The following is a 20600-nucleotide window of genomic DNA, read 5'->3' on the forward strand; positions in this document are numbered from 1 at the left end:
ACAACAACAAAAGTTCACATATCCCCAAATCTAGACTGTCCAAAGACAGTCCTATTAAAAAAAATAAATCTCTTAATCATTTCATGTTTGTCTATAAGTTTTACAGTCTTTCTCAAGATCATAATTATTGTCTCTTTGAAAGCTAGTAAAAATGAATTCTTTATATAAATAAATGGAAAATTGTTTAATTTGCAAGAATCTCTAACTTTCATATTTATTGGATATCTACAACATATTATTAAAAAATGATTATTAGGGCAGAAAATAGATATTTCTGTGCATTTAACTTTTTTTTTGCAAAACCTTGCATTTATCGTTAGGTTTCTTGGATTCCTTTTGCTTTACAATCTTGATTCATTTTAATTCCTAGTAAATTATTCTTTTGTCATCACAACCTCCTTTCTCTAACGTGGAGGGCAAGGACATGTTTTATTTGTTGCCATCAAAGACCATAGCTCTGCACCCACACAGAAGGGAGTGTGACATTTCCAGCAGAAGTCACAACAACTACAATGAAACAAAAGGCAGATGAGTCGTGTGAGACAACAACAAAACAAACGACATTTCAGATGATGTTAGAGTCCTTAACCTTATTATCAGAATCCTTTTAGAAAATCATTTGTATCTGCTGGGAAAAAAATTATTTTAGAAATGGCAGAGTAGAGACAGCCACTAATGTTCAACTAGAAATAAACCAGCAGCTTGGCCACTGTTGAAATAGCTATCAAATAAATTTACTGACTTTCAAGTAATGGAGTTGATATCCATGGAAACATATCTGAACCCACAGACCCGTGATATTAGCAATAAAGTAACTAGATAGGTAAAGATGTTTCTGACTGGAGTTGGAAATAGAAACGCTTGAGGTTTCGGCTCCCCAACCAAGTTTACAAATGAGGAAAGCAAGGAGCTCCAGCACTCTGAGTTCTGGGACAGAGCATATGTAAGAAATAGAAGAAATGGAACAGCAGTGGTCAGAGCAGATGGAGACTCATGCTCACATGAGAGCCGCTGGCTTGGAGACAAACAAGTTAATGCCTTTTCCCTACCAGGAGTCGGCATTGATAATAATACAGAACAAACTTGTTTCCAATTTCGCCATTTACTGCCTGCCTTCCAAATGTGGATTTCTGACAACAAATTGGTGTTGGTACATCTCACCACCTTTTATTAGGTTAAGAAATGGAGGGTTAGGGGGAGTTTGGCAGCTTGGTCATCACAAAGAGGTTGGCGGTCAGTTAGCATTGAGTCTTCTGAAGGAGGCACCCATATACAGTGGCTTCCAGCACCCTGCCTTAGGATTCAATCCTCCTCCTACCTCTCTCCTTTCTCTAAAGTTGTCCAGACAGTATGAATGGTAAGATACACATTTTCTTCTTATGTGCTGATCATGATCACTAGATACAGCTTTAGTTTGCTATGTCTAAAGCATGTGATCTTGCTGGATGGAATCTCATTCATTGACAAGAACTCTGAATTAGGTAACCTGCTTTTCTACTTACTGGGTACACAATACAGAAGCTAATTCAAACCTACATCATTGTATTGCTTTATGATGAAAGCTCACTCATGTTCCTTAGGCGAAGGCAGTAGAATGATGAAATACACAGCTCAGTTTTTGAGACCAAAATGATGCAAATGATTCTTAAGTCCCAAATATTTCTCTCACCAACACTATTATTAATCTTAGAAGACATCTGTCAAAATCATACTGAATTCTAAATGTGATTTAATCAACTATGACTGAGAATACTTTTCCACTCTTTTCTCCAGTTTAGGTAGAAGAAGCACAGAGCACGACCAAACCAGGGTATTAATTTGCTTTCATTCTTGGGCTGAATTCTGCTGTCCCTTCTTCTATCCAGCACGAATTAAGCTACCGGGGTGTGCAAATGCAAGGCAGCAGAAAACCACATGGTAGCCATCAGGGTTGCATTTTTTGTTCCGGGCCACAGAGAGGCTGCCCATCAGTGCAGAAAGGTCTGTCCACCTGGCCTTGTGGATCATAGTTCAGGCACACAATTAATTCATTATGGGCTCTGTCGCTGCCTGCTTTTGAACTAGTCTTTCCAGCTTTGGAGGTGAATGTCCTGTCACTGACCTGAAGAAATACCTCTACCCTTTTAAACTCCATTAAATCACATTTCCTTCTGTTTTGTTTTGTTTTTCTTTTTCAAACAGTGGGGGTGGAAGGAAAGCTTTGTAGGGAGAGAATAGGCTCTACAGTTAGCTCACCAGCTAGGGCATCTAAACAGATCTTTCGTGCCAGTAAAAATTTTAGGAATATAAATAAGGTGAAAGCAGTATAAGCAAACCCCTTTAATTTTGTGCATACATACACACAAATACATGCTTTTATAAAATTTAAAAGCAGAGCCACACAATATGGGACACTCCATCCCATTTCATTTAATAGGACAGGTCACAAAAGCCTGTGGTAAAGAACAACCATGACATTTTCCATTTATTTCTAATCTCACCAGGACGTAATTAGCTGTTCTTCATGTTGCATTAAATATTATGGATACATCAATATGTGCATACATTTATAATTTAATAATATTTTGTCTCCTTTAATGAGAACTCAATAATATTTCTCTTCTCCTTCCCTCCTGAAAATGTAACATTGTTTTAGTTTTGTTACCCTCAGTCTCTTTGTCTTTGAAAAATATACTCTTATTTAACCCTTTGGATGCTTGGCAGTCATCTGCTTATTTCCTATGTGTTTCTGCAGTTTCCAAATTTTGTTCTCATCACTGAATCCTAGTTTTGCCTTGTGGTCAGAAAAGGTACTTGATATGACCTCTATTTTTAAAATTTGCTATTGTTTGCTTTCAAACATACCAGTGGATCAAGAATTTAAGAAGGAAATTTTAAAACTTCTTAAGTTGAATGAAAATAGAAACAGAACATAATAAAATCTGCAGGATACAGCAAAAACAGCCTTAAGAGAGGAAGCTTACATTAAAAAGGAGAGACTGTCAAATTTAAAAAAATGAAATTATCACTACAACTTTAATGAATTAGAACAATTCAAATCAAAACTCAAGAAGGAAATGAAAGAATGAAACCCAGGGGAAGAAAAGAAATAGAGGCTAAAGATTTACACAAAAAGACCAGTGAAGAGTGGGTACCTTGAAAGACAAACAAAATTGAGCAAGTCAAGGTTGCACTAATAATAAAAAAGATTTTAAAAAAATCAGATAAGTAGCACAACTAATGTGACATCAATGCAGAATGTTAGGATAATGATCATTTGTACGGCAAGAGATTTGACAATCTGGAAGCTATGGACAAATTCCAGGTCACCTTAGCAAAACTGAATTGCGAACAAATACCAAACTTACAGATCAATAACAAGTAGAAAGACTGGAATCAGTGGGAAAAGTCTCCCAACAAAGAAGAGTCCAGCTTCAGTGCTGAATTCAACTGAACATTTGGAGTTGATATCAATTCTTAAATTATGTCCCACAACAGAAGATTGAGTTTGCAATTTCTTGATTTAGAAACAAGAAATGAAAACTTCAGGTCAATACTCCTGATGAACCTAGGTACAAAAATCCTTTCAAAAGCAACCCAGCAGCACAATGAAATGACCATTTATGGGGCTGACGCTGCATTACAGCCGGTGGAACTGCTCTGTAAGATGCAAACATCCCATCCTAGCAGAAGGGCCCTAGTTCTGCCTTCTCTGCTTCTGATCCAGCTCCCTGTTTATACGCCAGGAAACCTAGCAGATGATGGCCCCGACGGTGGATCCCTGTCACTCATGGCAGACTCAGTTGGGAGTTACTAGTTCTTGCCTTCAGCCTCACTGAGCCCTGGCTCTTTCAGCTATTTGGAGAGTGAATATGTGGGTATAGGTCTCGGTCTCTCTCTCTCTCTCTCTCTCTCTCTCTCTCTCTCTCTCTCCCTCTCCTGATCTCTCTCTCAGTCTTTCTCTGAGCAATAGCCATTTTGACACCATGTATAGAAGACATATTTTGGTGGGTCAAGATCACTATTGAGAGTAAACTGGGCAACCACAGGGGACAGCCAAGGGAGCCCTGTAGGTAAGAACATTCCAGGGGAGGCTAATTGCATGGCAGGAAAGCTATAGAGGAAATCCTAGAATCAGAGCAGGGAACAAACATCTGCAACTCCATAAAACACAAAGGAAGAAGTTTGGGACATGAGTTGTACGTGAGCAGTGACCACATCACCTGCCCCAGTGTAGGGCAAAGCACAGTGCGGCAGCTATTAATGTGACAGAAAAGAACAGTAAGACAATCAGTTCACGCTGATGTCAAAATAGCTGGTTTCACAAGCATCTCTGTGCAGAGTGCTGCTTTGCTTATCCTAACCCAGAAACAACACAGAGTTCCTCACTTATCTTCTTCTAAGTCTGTTATTCTTGTTTACAAGACATCATGTGGTACCGTAATTTCCTCTAACTGTAACCGTCTTTAGAGCCCCCTTGCCAGGCAAAATGGCTGTCACTTGACAGATTTTCCACAAAGGTTTGCTCAGGGAGGGCTCTAAGTCCTTCTTTTTATCGTACTTGTTCATTACTCCTCAGGGAACATGGATCAAATTCGCCTGTCTCAGTTGTTCTGTCAGATGTTCATTAAGTTGTTCCCCTTAGCAGTGGCTCTATTCCTTCTAGAATACCCAGCAGAGTGGCCAGTAAGGTCCACAACTGTTGGGCAGTGTTCTCCCAGGACTACCAAGAACATCTTCAAGGATTCAGTTTCCATATGTTCCAACACAGACTGCTATGCAAACATCTCTGGTGACCTTAACACAAGACTGAATTTACTCAATCCTATGAAATAAATACATATTCTACATGAATAATTTATTGATCATCAGTTATTTCACTTTGAAGTGGATAGCATGTACATTAGTTGGTAAATACCAGTTATTTTTGCATAGAGCTATAATGTGTAGGACTAAATATTTTTCAATTCGGAAATACCACTTGGAAGCCACATTTCAATTCAGAAATATATGTTAGGTAGCAAAAACTCAAGAACATCCAATTTAGCTCCTAGAAGAATCCAAATGAGAAGGGCCCTACCTCAGCGTGAGTAGTCGGTGGCAGAGCCGACGTCTCATTTTCAGTAACAGTTCCAGTTGGCCCATTGTTTGGTGAACTGGGACCGGATCCGGGAGAGCTGCTACTGACGGAAGATTCTGAAAAATATTGTGAAATATAAAATGTTTGTGAAAAACATATCCAGATGAACTTCAGTTACTGTAAAGTCACACGCAACACCGAAATTTTTTTGTTGCCCCACATGAATGATGAGCTAAAAAAGTATTCTGCTCACGTCTGAATTTTCATAGAACTTGTGCCCACTTTGCTTCCATGGCAAAAATGACAAGACATTATCAATTGGTGTTTAGTGAAGTAAAGCCACAGGGTTAGGAGGGTCTGGGAGCTTTGGATGAGGAATCAAAGAAAGGAATTTTTTCTCGCCTGTTCTTGTTCTGTTATAACCACTGACAGAAACAATAAACCTGTACCTGCAATAAAAACATGTCACCAACACATGAGGTCTACAGCATTACTCCTGTTGTGTCTGAAAAAAAAAATCTACTTAAATGCTGCTCTATAAACTGCTCTTTATTGGATGTACTGTAAGACTATAGTTTTTGGTCACCATAGTTATATGAAGAAAATTGAATGTAAAAATCTCAGCATTGATGTACAGTCTTGTACAATGTCATCTGACCTTGATATTACTCAATATTTTTTCCATCAATGAGAAACTGCATATGTGCTATGTAACATTTACACCCTAACACAAAAACAAATTTCCTTTGAACAAATATTAGATGGGCATAATGCCGATTACTTAATTCACATATTTTCCTTTCATATATAAAATCTACATGGTTTATACAATTCAGCTTATAAAGAATGAACATACTGATGAAGTAACGTAATTAAATTTGCAAGTTTCTAATTCATGAAAATATAGCTGGAGAAGACATTAAGTATGGCAGTTAGTAAAGGAATTCTAATTCTAATCGCCTCTCGCTCAGTTATTTCAAATATTTCCTAGTTGCTTCATTTGTACATCTTGTTAGACTAACTCTTCAGAAATGCTCTGACTTCAGATTTTTCAAGAATCAAAGGCTTCTGCTAGAACTTCTACCAGCATAGTTTCTTTCTCCCTCACAGTTAGCTTTTACACTCTTCTTCCTCATTTCAAAGACACTGCATTGCTCTTTGTCTCCTGCTACATTGAGTGCACATTTGCTCTTCCCTCTACCCCATCCTTCACACTATTTCAGGATGTCCTCCCATTGGCTGCCTGGATCTTCAGGCCCTCTCTTCCTGCAGAAGGCATTGCCTCCGGAGCCTGACACTGTGGTAGCATTTCCTGAGAAGCAGCATCTCTCCCAGCACTACAGAGCCCTTTGAGTCCTGACAGTAAGGCTCACTCACTGTCACCCACAGCTCGACTCTTAGAAGCCACCCAACCCGAAGATTTTTGGCAAAATGATCCCTTTGACACTAACCTTCACATGTCTGACATTTCCTCCTTTTGCCAGCTGCTACACACAACAGTTCCCTAAGTGTGTCACCTTGGACCATTTTCTTGCCTTTGTCAAAGTCACACAGTATTCTGAATTCAACCGTCACTTTTAGGAAGGATATTCTCTTAAAATAAAATCTTTGTCTTTAGCACTCATGAATCTCAAAGTTCCTCTGAACGATTGAACACTTTTAATCTCCCTAACGCAGGTGCCAAACACAACACATTCTAATAATACCAGTTTCCTGCTGATTTCTCCTTTTTGTCATTGTCCTTGGTATTTTGTTCACTCTCACTTCAATAAGTTAATAAACATGCAATTAAAAAAAATTAAATGTATTTGAATGGCAGAGTGACAGAGATCAGGAGGGAGAGAGAAGAGAAAGAGAAAGAGAAAAATTTTCTATTGGTTCACAATAATCAGGGCTGGGCCAGGCAGACGTCAGGTGCCAGGAATGCTACACAGATCTCACACATGAACAGCAGGAACCCGAGTACTTTGGCCATATCATCTGCTGCCTCCCCCCGTGTGAACTAGCGAAGCTTGATTAGAAGGGTGGAGTAGCCAGAACTTGAACCAGGACTCCAAGATGGGCTATGGGCATCCCCAGAGGCAGTTTAACCCATTGTAGCACAAAGTCCACCCTTACATTTGTTCTCATGTTATTTCTCATCTGTCTGACTACAATCATTTCAGTTGACACACCCATTGATCTTTCACAGACCTAATATCTCCAGATGTTCTTGCACAATTCTTCCACAGAGATGACCACGTTGGCTTGTCCCTTTGCTCCACGATGAAGCCAACATAATTTCCTATCATTGCCTTTTTGACACTCATCCTCAACTCCCTGACTCTCACCAGTAACAACCATGCTTTTTCCCCTCCTTTTTTTTCCTACCTTGGTGCAGATGCATTGCCACTTGTAGCTTCAAAACCTGCCTCACCAAGGCTCTGACTCCTGGACACTGGAACTCCCACGACACCATAGAAAACGTGAGACTACCGTAGGACTCTGACTCCAGCACTTACTCCCTGTGGGGTTAAAGCAAGTTTCTACTGCCTTTCTGTCCACCTTTCTTGCCTGTGTTGTTTACTTGTTTGTTAAATGCTTACTTTTAACTGCTTTGTTTTTTAATATTTTGCACCTCTCTTCAACAAAGAAAACACATCTCTCTTCTGTTCTTCTAGAGTTTCTTTCTCTGGATTTCTAATTCTTGTCTTTTCAGTATGATTTAGTACTGATTTCTTGTTAATGTCTCATTTCCATATCATTTCCATTTCTACACTTAAAAAAAAACATTTTTCTCAAGCATTCTGTCTTACTCATTTTGTATTATATTACTTTATGTCATATTCATACTGAAGTAGGAGTCACCACAATATCACACAAGATTCAAGGCAGAAGCCACTGTGACAGAACCAGGAGGTGTCATGCTGGACAGGATCTGACAGGAGAAAGCACAGGTGAAGACAACTGAGTGCAGGTGGTTCAGGGTCTACGAAGGCACTGAGAAATGACTGCAGTGTACCATACACAACCACTATCCACCAAGGCAGCCGGCAGCCCCAGCTCACGGACCAGACACAACCACTATCCACCAAGGCAGCCGGCAGCCCCAGCTCACGGACCAGACACAACCACTATCCACCAAGGCAGCCGGCAGCCCCAGCTCACGGACCAGACACAACCACTATCCACCAAGGCAGCCGGCAGCCCCAGCTCACGGACCAGAAATCCATGTCTGATAAACCATAAATCTCTATATGCATACACATTATTTCCTAAGACAAAAATTGGAGTCAATATCTCACAACATTAAGGCAAGCATATTTTAAATGTAAAGAAATGCAAGCAAAACTTCAGCAAATCATGATCCTTACAAATAACAGCAGATAGCAAATGGGTTGCATCCCACTGCAGTTTGTTAAATATTTAAAGGAAGACTTGTAAAAACCATGACCACAAAGAGAGACAGGAAAATAGAAACACTCATCATTATAAATAAATAGGACCCTTGATTTAAGATTATCAAGTAGTAAAATGTTAGTGATATCTATACAGTATTCTTCAAGCTACAGTTAAAGGGAGCCTACTTTTTCCACTTAGAAAAATGAACACCTAACCCATTTATATAAGATAATACATTTAATTATCTCACATTTTTCAAGACAGAGTCCTTCCAACCCCTCTCTTTCCTTTGAAGAACCTCTTAGGAAAATAAGACTTTTACTTTCCTTCAATAAAACATTTCTTGAAAAAAAAAGTCTACAACTCAGAATTCAATGGATCAAATTGGTGATGCCACTGTCATTGAAAAACAGATATACACTCTAATGAAAGGCCTTTATTTTCTTTAATATTTCTTAATCCTCAAGGAAAAAAATCACATATTATACTAATACGTTTATATGACCATATCATCCTACAAGATGGCATAGGAAATCATGCATTTCCCACTAAATCGTGCACAAAATGTCCACCTACACTTCCAAAGCCTTCTCTTTATCTCCTTTCTTCACCAGCAATTGCAGTGACCAACACAGAGAAAGCAATTTTTTTGAAAAGAAACTACAAAGGATAATACACACGCATAGAGAACTAAAGATCAACCAATGACACCAGTATAAGGAAATTGTCTTTGAGAAGAGAGAAACATGGTGGCAAACTGTCATCTCTTCATGTAGCCCAAGGGAATGATCAGGTGCCTGACATGGCCTTAATGAGGTCTTCAATAAACAGTGGTCTACCATGTTGGCTGGTCTTTTTGGTTTGTCTATCATTAGGTCTGCTCTAATTTCAAACCAGGCACAACTGGGACTGAGGGGTGTTGTAAGACATCAGGTTGAATTTCCTAACCTGTTCACCCCACTACTAACCAGGCAGCTAAAAAAAAATAAGAACTCGACCATTTGAGACTACTACAAATGACAGTTTCTTCCCCTTCATACAAAGCAATCTATTCCCCTCCTGCTATAAGTCCCAGCTCACTAGTAAACACACACAGTCATTTATGAGTTCTGCAAATTTGTTGAAAAGTCAAAGCTTTGCTGGTGCATGTAGTTTAATTTTCCCCAATGTATTTTGTACATTTGTGTTTGAGTGTGAGAAGTGCTCTTCTCCGACCTGCCCCTGCTCATTTCTGATCAAATTTCAATCAGAGTTACACTGGCTGGCAAACCCAGAACGGACTGCCAGTTCCTGAGAGTACGGGGAGTGTTGGTGTTCCTTCGCCTTGATTGACACGGAGCTTTGATTTTTCATTCCTTTCCTGTTTAACCCCGGTAGGTGAAAGCACAGCCAGGTATAATGAACTATTTGTGTGTTTTAATATGATTTCCTTTCAAGATATAGTCCTCCTGAAAATCCGTTTTTATGCCCACAAGTACATTGATTCTAAACTAGTTTTTTTTTGTTTTTCCATCCCTATGACCCACATTTGTCAGCGTTAGAACTGCCCAGTCCTCAATTACCTGTCACCTCAAACATTCGCTTCTTGAATGAAGTGACAACATTTCCATCCTTCCGCCTGAGTAAGGGGCTGCTTCTCCTCTCTGCCACTTTCTGTTTTAACCTGGACCGCACCTTCAAGTTGGGCTCAGAGGCTGGGGAGCGAGACAAAGAAAATAGATAAAAATTAAAAAATAGAGAGCCAGTGCTCCTGTGTTTACTAAAAAAAAAAAAAGTTGCACCCTTTTTCTTGTTTCTTCTTACCCTTAAATTAAAAATTCAAACATGTACATAAGGCATGGACTAAATTCATGAGACACACAAATAGAGTAATTGTTTTTATGAAATGCGTGAAATGCTTTTTCTACTTCCCTAAATGTGAATGTGAAAAAGGAACAAAAATAAACTTCCAATTCATCTTCTCTATCAGAACTGGGATTGTTAGTGGGAAGTGTGATCAGTAATTACCTCTGGGTCAGAGTAAGATTTATTACAGTTCACTGTCAGTTCTCATAATTCTCTCCAGGGAGAAACTCAATAACCAGAAAAGCAGTAACTTAGTGTGGCTGTAAGAGTCCCTGACCTGACGTCTGGTAATGTGAAGATACCTAGTAGCATATAATTTATGTCTAATTCGGACTCCTGGGATCCTTCCTGCTCAGTAGAGTCTAACCTAAGACCCTGGGAAAACACGGCGTAATCACACCAAGCACACAGATCCACTGTGGAAAGCTTTTCTGGACATTTCACACGCTGTCAGCCAGAAAGCAAGGGCAGCCAGGTTCTAGAACAGAGAGCCTGAATTAAGGCATGGGGTCCAAAACATAAATGCATATTAGTCATACTGATGCTACTATGTCTTGGTTTAACTTATGTTAAATAGCGAGGCTCCATCATTATGTATTAAGTTCTTAAATAATCATCATTTGTGGGAAGAGAAAAGCTACATTAGGTTCTGTGTAACAGTAGCAGAATAACAGTTACGATAGTGATGATGATGATGATGATGATAACGACAGAATAAGGCATATTTCTGAAAACAACTAACATTTCTATAATGTCTTATGTCTTCCAGGAATGGTCTAAAAATTTTGTCATTATTATTTTGTGTAAGTATGAAAACATCTATGTGGCATGGACACTATTTAAAATTGTCTTGTGTTGGTGAGGACACTAAATACAGAAGAGAGAGTAAGTGACTTGCCCAAGGCTACAGAACTAGAAAGGGATCAAGCCAGCATTTGTCCCCAGGTGATCTGACTCAAGTCTGTCCAAGTACTGAAAATAGTACTGCTCCATCTTTCCTTATATATACTTACAATACAGACTATGAAATCATGGGTGCAAAAGCACTAGGGGTTATCCACAGCAAACAGTATGCCAGAGAGATCTTTTGACCAGCAGGGATGTTTCCGTTCAAGGGATCTGAATTTTTTGTTAGAGTACAAACATTATCAAAAAGGGGCACTCCAGATATTTCCTTTTTGGTTTCAGACTTCTACATCAGTACATGCGCCCCTTTCTATTCTTTCCTTTTGCCCTTCCCTGCAGTTTTAAACTGACGTGAGCACTTTTGCATTACACGTTTGCTTAGAATGGTCAGGTGAAACTGGAGCTTAAGACAAAGATTAAGTTCAAATACAAAAATAAAAATCACCAGTTATTTCTTTGTGTTATGCCTCTGATTCTACGCTTCAACATACAGAAAAAAAAAGTTTTTAAAAAACCCAGTGCTTGAAGACACATGAAAGATGAGAGGAGAAACCTCAAAATGACGAGACACTTGAAATGTAGGCCTTGCTCGGCCTCCTGCCTTGCAGCGAAGAAGGTGGGCAGTTTGGTGAAATACCAAGGTACTTGGCAAACCTTCCAGGTATGCGTCCAATTTGCCTTACTGGAGAAACCTGGCTCTCAGTAGCACCAAAATTACTCAGGAGTAAAGGGACAAAAGGAGATTGCATTAACTGGGACTTGATTCCCTATCTCTGTTTACTTCACAATTCCGTTACAAATTCAGTCATGTCCCTGAATGTTGTAAGTAATAAAAACATTCATCTAATAATCTAAAAAAAGGCATTAGGACTCTCAAGGTACAAGGTATATTTGCATCTGCTGTACCTTTCCCAGATGTAGAGTTAGATGGGGAGTTAGAAGCTTGAAGGAGTACACAGCACAGGCCCACAAAGAGCATGGACACCAGCTTCCTGTGGGTGCAGACGCTGACATAGCAATCAGCTCAAGCAACTGAGTGCCTGTGAACTCTGAAGGATGTTAGATTGACTTCCAGCTTCTAGCTTTGGTCTGGCCCATCCCTGGCTGCTGCAAACATTTAAGGTGTCAACCAGCAGATGAGAACCAACAGCCCATCTTCCACCCTCTTTGTCTCTCTGCCTTTCAAATACATAAATAACTTTCCAAAAAAAAATAGCAGTGGATGTAGTAGAATGGGCAGTGTATTATCAGTGAGAGGATGTGGAGCTGATTCTCTGAGGCACCACATCTTGGTGACAAAGGCTTGGAAGTTAGTTCTTCATTGTAAAAACAAAGGTCTACCAGTGCCTCAATACCACAAGTTGTAGTTATTCTATTACAGCCCAAAGAAGTACCGAGATGTTTTGGGTCAATGTGAAAGAAGGGAAAGCAGTGCTTGTGCTGCTGGTGCTACTGCTGATACTTACACAACCAGGAATGGTCTGCTAGGATAGGGATTCATCTCTCCTGATCCTCTTTTCCCTGCCCACTCTTGACATACAGCTCTAGCTACGGGCCGAGGATCTGCACTCAAGATGAAAATGTGCCAGCAGCTTGGAAAAGCATATGCCATTTAAATACGCTACCCGGAATCTTAAAATTTCACAAGCTATTCAGAAAAAAAGATTTTCATTCCTGTGTTTTTGTATTGCAGAATGGGTCGGATAGACAACTCTTGAATCTTCTAGGTTGGTCAACACAGGAAAACAAAGAATAGGACAGGAATGACAAGTGGGTTCTAGACTTAGACCTACCACCTCCTAAAGTTAGTGACCTTAAACCCCTGGCAGTAAGCTGACCATCAGTTCATTCATGTCAGTCAGCTGACACAACAATCCGTAGTGCTGGCCATCAAACAAGTGTGCATCTAAATGTCTGCTCCACACTTCGAGCTGTCTCGCTTTGGGACAAACTTTATATTCATATGTTTAAACCTCTCTGGATATGACAGTCATGCATCATGGCACTGTCTCCTGTCTTCGGTCCCTTGCTCTGGCTCCTCTTGCCCAAGAACACCTTCTTCTAGGGAGCAGAGATGGCTCCACGCTGCTGCTTTTTTCTTGGTGTTACTGCCTGCCTAAGTAGTTTCTTTAAGCATAAATGTTTCGTATAAGCCCATGTTTCTGGCAACTTAGGAACGCTGCCTACCAGAACCCTGAGTGATTATGGTCCAACTTCCCTTGCAGTTCCTGTAGAAACAAATAAAACTGTGTCATCAGTTCAACCATGAAGATGTTGGACCCAAGAGACAAGGTAGCGAAGTCTGGAGCCGTTTTTAGTGGTGAGCATAGATAGCTCTACGGACATCGAGTGAGTGGAGGCAAGGGATGTTATCACACATCTCTCAATGCACAGGACCACCTTCTCAACAAGGAATGTTCTTAACCTACTTGTTAATAGTAATAAGCGTGAGAAACCCATGAGTAAGCAAAAGTAAGCAGAAGCTATTCATAACTATGCTACTTCAGAATGATTAGAAATAACAAAATCCATCAGTCTCAAAGAGAGCGGAAGGAAAAACAGGGAAGTAGGGAGAGTATCTGAAATTAGATAATGCATTATGTAGTTGGAACATATTAGACACTTCCATTAATTTTGTACTTGGAAATTATTGACCACTAAAACTGCTAAAAACTTTCTAATTATTGACTGTTTTGGAGATATCCATTAAAAACAAAATTTTCAGTTTCAGGAAAGATAACACTGGAGGCATTGTGATCTTCTTAGCTTCCTCAGTTGAGCACACAGGTTCTTAAAAACTCAGGTTTCCTGGCACAATATCTCTTTATCTTTATAAAATACACAACATGTATCTTCTCTGAGGAAAGGCCCCTTTCCTATGGATCTAGCAAAAACTTTTGTTTACACTTCAATACTTGTTTAGCGTAATTAATATGAGAAATGAGCATCATGAGGGTTAAGGATGGGAGGATAACTCCCCATCACATTTAGTCTTTGTAATGCTCTATAAATTCACTGCTAACTTTTCGGAAGCCAGACACCAAAGCCCAGCATGATCCGTATCCACACAGTAGAACTAATGACCTCGTGTTGTTGGCTCAGTTTGCAGTTAAAGTTAATTCCATTTTTAATGCTCTGATCTCCCCAAAGGCTGAAGATTTCCATGCCAGTGACTTGCTAATGGGATGCGAATCCTCAGAGCCTAGAAAAACACCACTAGCTGGGGAGAATTTCTGCTTGTATGTGAATGTATTTCATGCCTAGTTGCCCTAATTGCCTTTCTATTTTTATTCCACACCCATCACTCTCTACATCTCAATTAATCACAGAAACAGAAGGCGAGCTTTTCAATGTGTGCGCCCATCTGAATGCATTTGTCTGCTGAGATGAAAACTTTGCATAAAAATTGACTGTCATCATTGAAATGAAAAATGCCCACATTAAGATAAACAGGACAGATCAAAAACTTTTTTAATCTTTTTACTCAAAATAATATGGAACCAAAGAAAATAGAACACATTTGTAAAACACTTCACGAGCTAAAAGTATTTCAAAGCTCTATTCTCACATGGTTTCCCTGATGCCGACTAAACAGGGTAATAGAGGATGAAAACAACAACAACAAACAAAAACTGGGGAAAGAATATTAATGTTGAAAAGCAACACAGAGATTTTCAAGTTAGGATTCGGAGCCACAGGAAGGCTTAGAGTAGTCATCCAGCTAAAACGTTGGTGTGCATATGGGCTGTCCCTGTTGTACATGTATGGAAACATACAGACAGGCTACCTTTTGTAGAAGCATGGGCTCACCAGACCGGAATGTCAACGCCAACCCTTCCTGGCAGCACTAGATTAATAAATGTTTCTTTACTCTAGTGAATATTTGGAAGAATTCCTCCTGCACTGCCTGTTGAGCTTTCCGTTGACAGGTGAAGGTTAAGCCTTCATCACCAACCTCATTTGCCTATTGCTCTCTGACCTATGGGATGACTTATTGAATTCTCCACACTCTCCCAGGTTTCTCCTGCTTTCTGTCACTCACAGGGTCTCCGTTAGGAGCTCCATATTCAAGTGCTCAGTCACTTGGAACTGAACCTTAAAACCAGACCCACCCTGTTCCTTAAGTCCTTCAGGGAGATGAGGCTTGCTTGGGTGCCATCTGCCCCTTACTTATCTCACTGAGGCTAACACAGCAGAAATTTATACAGTGGGTGAGCTGCTCAAAGCACCTTTGCTATCATGAGAAACATGTTGAGGACACTGTACATCCTCTAAATCTGGTTTATTCAAAGACAAATTACTATTAAAAGTTCCGCCATTTTTTATTGGCTTGGATGATATCGTGGTTCAACACTGTAAGCCAGATTTCATGTATTTTGAAGTGAAGTAGCAAAACTGCTCATCTCTCTCTAATTGTAACTGATAATGTATAAGTTACAAACAAACATTTCATAAAAATTATTCTGGGAGGAATATTAGCTTCTAATAACAAGCTATATTTTAGTAACAGATGAATGCAATTTCATGAAAACACTGTACCATTTTTCTTTAAGAGGCATTTATTGCAAATGGATCTGTGCTGTTGCAAATATGCCAGCTATGCCTATTTGCTGAAAGAATTACTTTCTCAAAAACTATTAATAATTATCGCTCATGTGAAACTTATTTACACTGTAGTGATACATTAATCGCTTTCTTTGGATTATGTAAGGTACATATGTTTGAGAATTTTAAGAATAGGGCAATTGTGTACATCTGCTAAAATATTTTTTGTGTTTATATATAAAATTATTTGGTATTGAATATTAGTAAATATGACTGCATACCATCATTTCTTTAATAATTCATTATGAGTCTTTAAGGTAATCATACATAACAATCTATAAAATAATTTAATTGTTCCATTTTCATTTAGAAATTTACCATTCATCTTTTCCCAAGCAATTATATGTTCTTTTAAAAACATTCTGTTGGGCTACATCTTCTACTCTACACCCACATTTACATGTAAACTGACTTCCTTGAAACACATGATAACCTTGATGTTGCACAGTGTGACATGCACCAATGTCTATAAGTCTGTTTCTGCATCTACGAGTATGTCCTCCCAACAGGGGAAACAGGAATTTAATTCTCAGGCACACAAGACCAATGAAAACAAGGACAATATCCTTTAGAATAAAAACATGCATATACATGGGAAATTAGTCATTAGAAGCAGCTCAGAGCAGCAGCAGAAGACAGTGTCAGGGTCCTAACTTACAGGAGCTTCAGTAAGTTTGTTAAGTGAATAAATGAATGCACAAGTTATTACATACTTCTTTTCTGACACTAAAGCAAACAGGAAAAACAATTTTCTTATTTTTAGGTGCAAAATGTTACTTCCAAGAGAAAGACACTTCAGTCAAACAATGTGATCCTGATAGAGAAAAATTACAGGTTGTGAAACCAGCTCTCACATTGCCTGTGATGCCATCATCCCACTGCCGAATGTCAGTTCGAGTTTCAGCAGTTGCTCTAATTCAGCTCCCTGCAAATGCACCTCATAAGGCCGTGGAAGACAGCCCAAGTGGTGGAGCACCTGCCACCCACATGCAAGCCCAGGATGGAGGTTCTGGCTCCTGGCTTCGGTCTAGCTTAGCCCTGGCTGTTGAAGTCCAACAAATGGAGAATCTGTCACTTGGTCTTTCAAATAAATACACATTTTTTAAAGTAATGAAATATTTATCTTTTTCATTGCTAGTTTAATTTTAACCTATTTAGTGGGTCCCATTCTTTGTTAAATTTATTAAATAGCTATAGGATAAATATGAATATGAAGCAAAATACAGAGTAGTTACAAAACCCTTCAGAGGTTATGCAGTCTGTACCTCACAACTCTTTTCTCACCATCTCTACAGGCTCAAATGCTTCCAGGTCAAATGAAAGTCCTCTTTTGATATGGATTTTTTATGAAATATTTATTTATTTGAAAGAGCAGCAGAAAGACAAGAGAGAGAAAGAGATTCCAACCCGTGGTTCTCTCACATAGGACTACCACAAAAAGGTCTGTGCCAGGCCAGCAGCCAAGAACTTCCTCCTGTTCTCTCCTGTGAGCTGCAGAGGCCAAGGACTCATGCGATTGTCTGCTGCCTTCCCAGGAACATCAGCAAGCAGCTGAGTTAGAAGTGGTACAGCCAGGATTTAGACCTGTACTTTGCTGTGAGATGCTGATGACAGTAACTTGACTCACTGTACATGCTGACTCCAGAAAAAGACTCTAATACCTACTTCCTTCATTTATACTTTAAGCATGCCAAGGTTTTTTTTTTCATAGTCTCATATCTGCACCAATATTTTCTAACCTCAAAACCCTGTAATATTGCCCAAGCTTCATGGCTTCCCCTAACTCAATCTACCACCAACAGCACTGAGAATGGTGATGCAATCCTAGAATTAGTACCTATTGCCAGGACTAGTAGCACTCAAACTCATAATGGATCTTAACAAAACAGCTGTGAAACGAATAAATGCACATTTTTATGCATGCTAGGAATCTCAGACTAAAAATGTGGGTTTCCACACAGAGAGGAGAGCTAGGTGAACTTCCTTGACTGTAAAACTGGAGCACTGATAAATATTAAGGCCAATGTAGCTCTCATGGATTAAATCTGGAATGTAGAAGACATCTTAGCACAAACACCCCATCCGGGCATCCAAGAGTCTATATCCCGCACAGCTTAGGCTACCTTTACGTGTCACTTTATTAAAAACAATACAAAGCACATTATTTATCTAAGTAAAAAGCAAACTTTGAGGATATATATGGCACTGTTTTGAATTTTAATTTAAATGAAGCTAAATTACAAATAGACTCCCTACAATCCAGTGTCTAAATATTGTTCCTTTTTTTTAACTTGATACTCAAGGGCTTACGATAAAGATCTACTTCTGAATTTTTATTTCATAACCTTTTATAATGTGCTATGCCAAGAAGAGTCTAAATCTACAGGTATCTTTGAATCTTTTTTTTCTAAAAAAAAATTCCTTCTGGATGCTAAAATTCTCTACACACAAATAAAAAATACAGAATTAACTACTGCATTCTACTATCCATCTTCTGCTGTGAATCAACTAATTCTGATCCAAGCATGAGAAAAAATTGCATGACATACTTCGCAGTCTCATTTACCTCCTCCATGAGATATGTCTGCTATACTATTTTAAACAGCGACATCACGGAAAGTAGTTCTATTTGTGAAATGTAAACTTTTAAACATGTTTTGTGTCTGGGTGGCAGAGAAGAGCTAGTTATGTAAGCAAAGGGTGAGCTGATGAGAAAAAAGAATGGGGGTTACAACTGATGGCTCTATGCTGGTTAAATTCTAGGTTTGACAGGGACACGTAGTGGGACAGAACAGAGTTCCTCCCAAGAAACTAGTCTAGAGGTCAGGATCACATGGTCAGGAAAGTCCATACCTGTGCTCAGAAAATGCCCCACACAGAACCACAAATTTGATCTGTGTGGCACTGCTGTCAGCTCTCACACAAACTTCTTATCGTATTCCTAACACACGAAGGCACAATCAGATGGCTCTTAAACAAGAAGGCAGGAAGATTAGCTTTAAGGTTTAGAGAGATGGAGGGCGTCCAGAACAGAAACATGATGGGATAAAAGGCTGATCACTAGTCGGAACGGGGATTGAACAGCTGGAACAATAGGCATCATACTACTGACAGCAAGCTTCAGATCAAAACATACTAAAGACAAATATTGGGGCCCAGCGCGGTAGCTTAGTGGCATGTGCCCGGGATCCCATATGGGCACTGGTTTGTAACCCAGATGCTCCACTTCCCCTCCAGCTCCCTGCTTGTAGCCTAGGAAAGCAGTAGAGGACAGCCCAAAGCCTTGGGACCCTGCACCCGCGTGGGAGACCCAGAAGAAACTCCTGACTTCAGAACAGCTCAGCTCCCGCTATTGCAGCCACTTGGGAAGCGAAGTGGAAGATCTTTCTGTCTCTCCTTCTCTCTGTAAATATGACTTTCAATAAAAATAAATATTTTTAAAAGATTAATATTGAATGAGATGAAGAAGAACTGGGAGTTAGTGTGACTCCCAGATTTCTTTTTTTTAAAAAAAAAAAAATGCCAACAGTGATGTTTCTACAGAGCTCTTTTTTTTGAAGATTTATTTATTTCATTACAAAGTCAGATATACAGAGAGGAGAGACAGAGAGGAAGATCTTCCGTCCGATGATTCACTCCCCAAGTGAGCGCAACAGCCGGTGCTGCACCAATCCGAAGCCAGGAACCAGGAACCTCTTCCTCCAGGTCTCCCACGTGGGTGCAGGGTCCCGAAGCTTTGGGCCGTCCTCAACTGCTTTCCCAGGCCACAGGCAGGGAGCTGGATGGGAAGTGGAGCTGCCGGGATTAGAACTGGTGCCCATATGGGATCCCGGTGCGTTCAAGGCGAGGACTTAAGCCGCTAGGCCACACCGCCGGGCCCCTCCCAGATTTCTTGATGCATTCACTATATAGAAGATGATTTTTCCCACGAATGCCATTATTGTGCTCATTTTAAGTGATTCTATCCAATCTTACAGTGTACATCCATTTCCCAAGGTCCAACTACAGCTGCTTAGAACTGTTGTTTCTCACAACTTTCAGCTGCCAGGTACACCCAACTAGGTTTAAAAGCTCCTCAGAGCCAAATACCATGGCTGAGTATACCCATGTCAAAGAGCAGCCTGTTCTCAACCCAGTTCAAATGCCACTTCTTTTCCTTACTCGAAGCCTGCCAAGCCATTTGGTCTACAATCACCACATGCTTTCCTTTGCCAGTTTTGCTTTTGCAATCACTATGCGAATTTTGCAGTTTTAGAATATTCTTGGTCCTTCAATCCTGTCCCAGTATCATCAGTTGCATAGCTGTATTATTTCTATCCTAAATTTTCCTTACAATAGAAATTTATATGCAAACACCTATTAGCCCATTCAGTGGTATATAAAGGCAAAAATTCCAACTCCCCAGAGATTCTCTGCCAGACCTTAAGTTTAATATCTCCTAGTTATTCTACTTTCTCTCAGTGACTGGATTAAGAACAAACAAACAAACTCCCCAAAAAACCCTAAACAAAAGTCAAGGAAATTTTTGAAGAGATGGGGAATTGAAGGTCAGTACAGAAAAGTATCACCTTAAGGAAAACTCTTCAGCAAGCAGATTAGGCAGAAAACATTCCCTCCCATCCCTGAAAATGCCCAAGTTCCATCCTCAGAACTTGCTAAATGATTGGTTCTAGAAGCCCTGCACCCTCTTTGGGTACACCAAGTTGCAAGGACTCAAGTATCTTATCCATGAATACAACGGCACAGTACTGTATATAACCTACACAGAAACCAGCTCTCACCTATGAGGCCACACGCAGTGTAC

At 39.7% G+C, this 20600-nt stretch overlaps 1 protein-coding gene across 8 annotated transcripts in view; it reads right to left on the reverse strand.

Annotated features, from left to right (window-relative positions):
* The window catches only part of HDAC9 (histone deacetylase 9), an 834677-nt gene that overhangs the window by 310910 nt on the left and 503167 nt on the right, over positions 1 to 20600 (reverse strand). For 5 of the 8 annotated variants that reach the window (XM_058677966.1, XM_058677964.1, XM_058677970.1 and 2 more), the window contains 2 exons: positions 10003 to 10134; positions 5060 to 5175 (listed from right to left, as the gene is read on the reverse strand). In XM_058677966.1, coding sequence (XP_058533949.1) covers positions 5060 to 5175; positions 10003 to 10134 — 248 coding nt within the window. The remainder of the gene's footprint in view (positions 1 to 5059; positions 5176 to 10002; positions 10135 to 20600) is intronic. The other 3 variants (XM_058677969.1, XM_058677968.1, XM_004582461.2) reach the window with 1 other exon arrangement.

This window comes from Ochotona princeps, chromosome 20, assembly GCF_030435755.1.
Source record: "Ochotona princeps isolate mOchPri1 chromosome 20, mOchPri1.hap1, whole genome shotgun sequence".
Taxonomy (NCBI): domain Eukaryota; kingdom Metazoa; phylum Chordata; class Mammalia; order Lagomorpha; family Ochotonidae; genus Ochotona; species Ochotona princeps.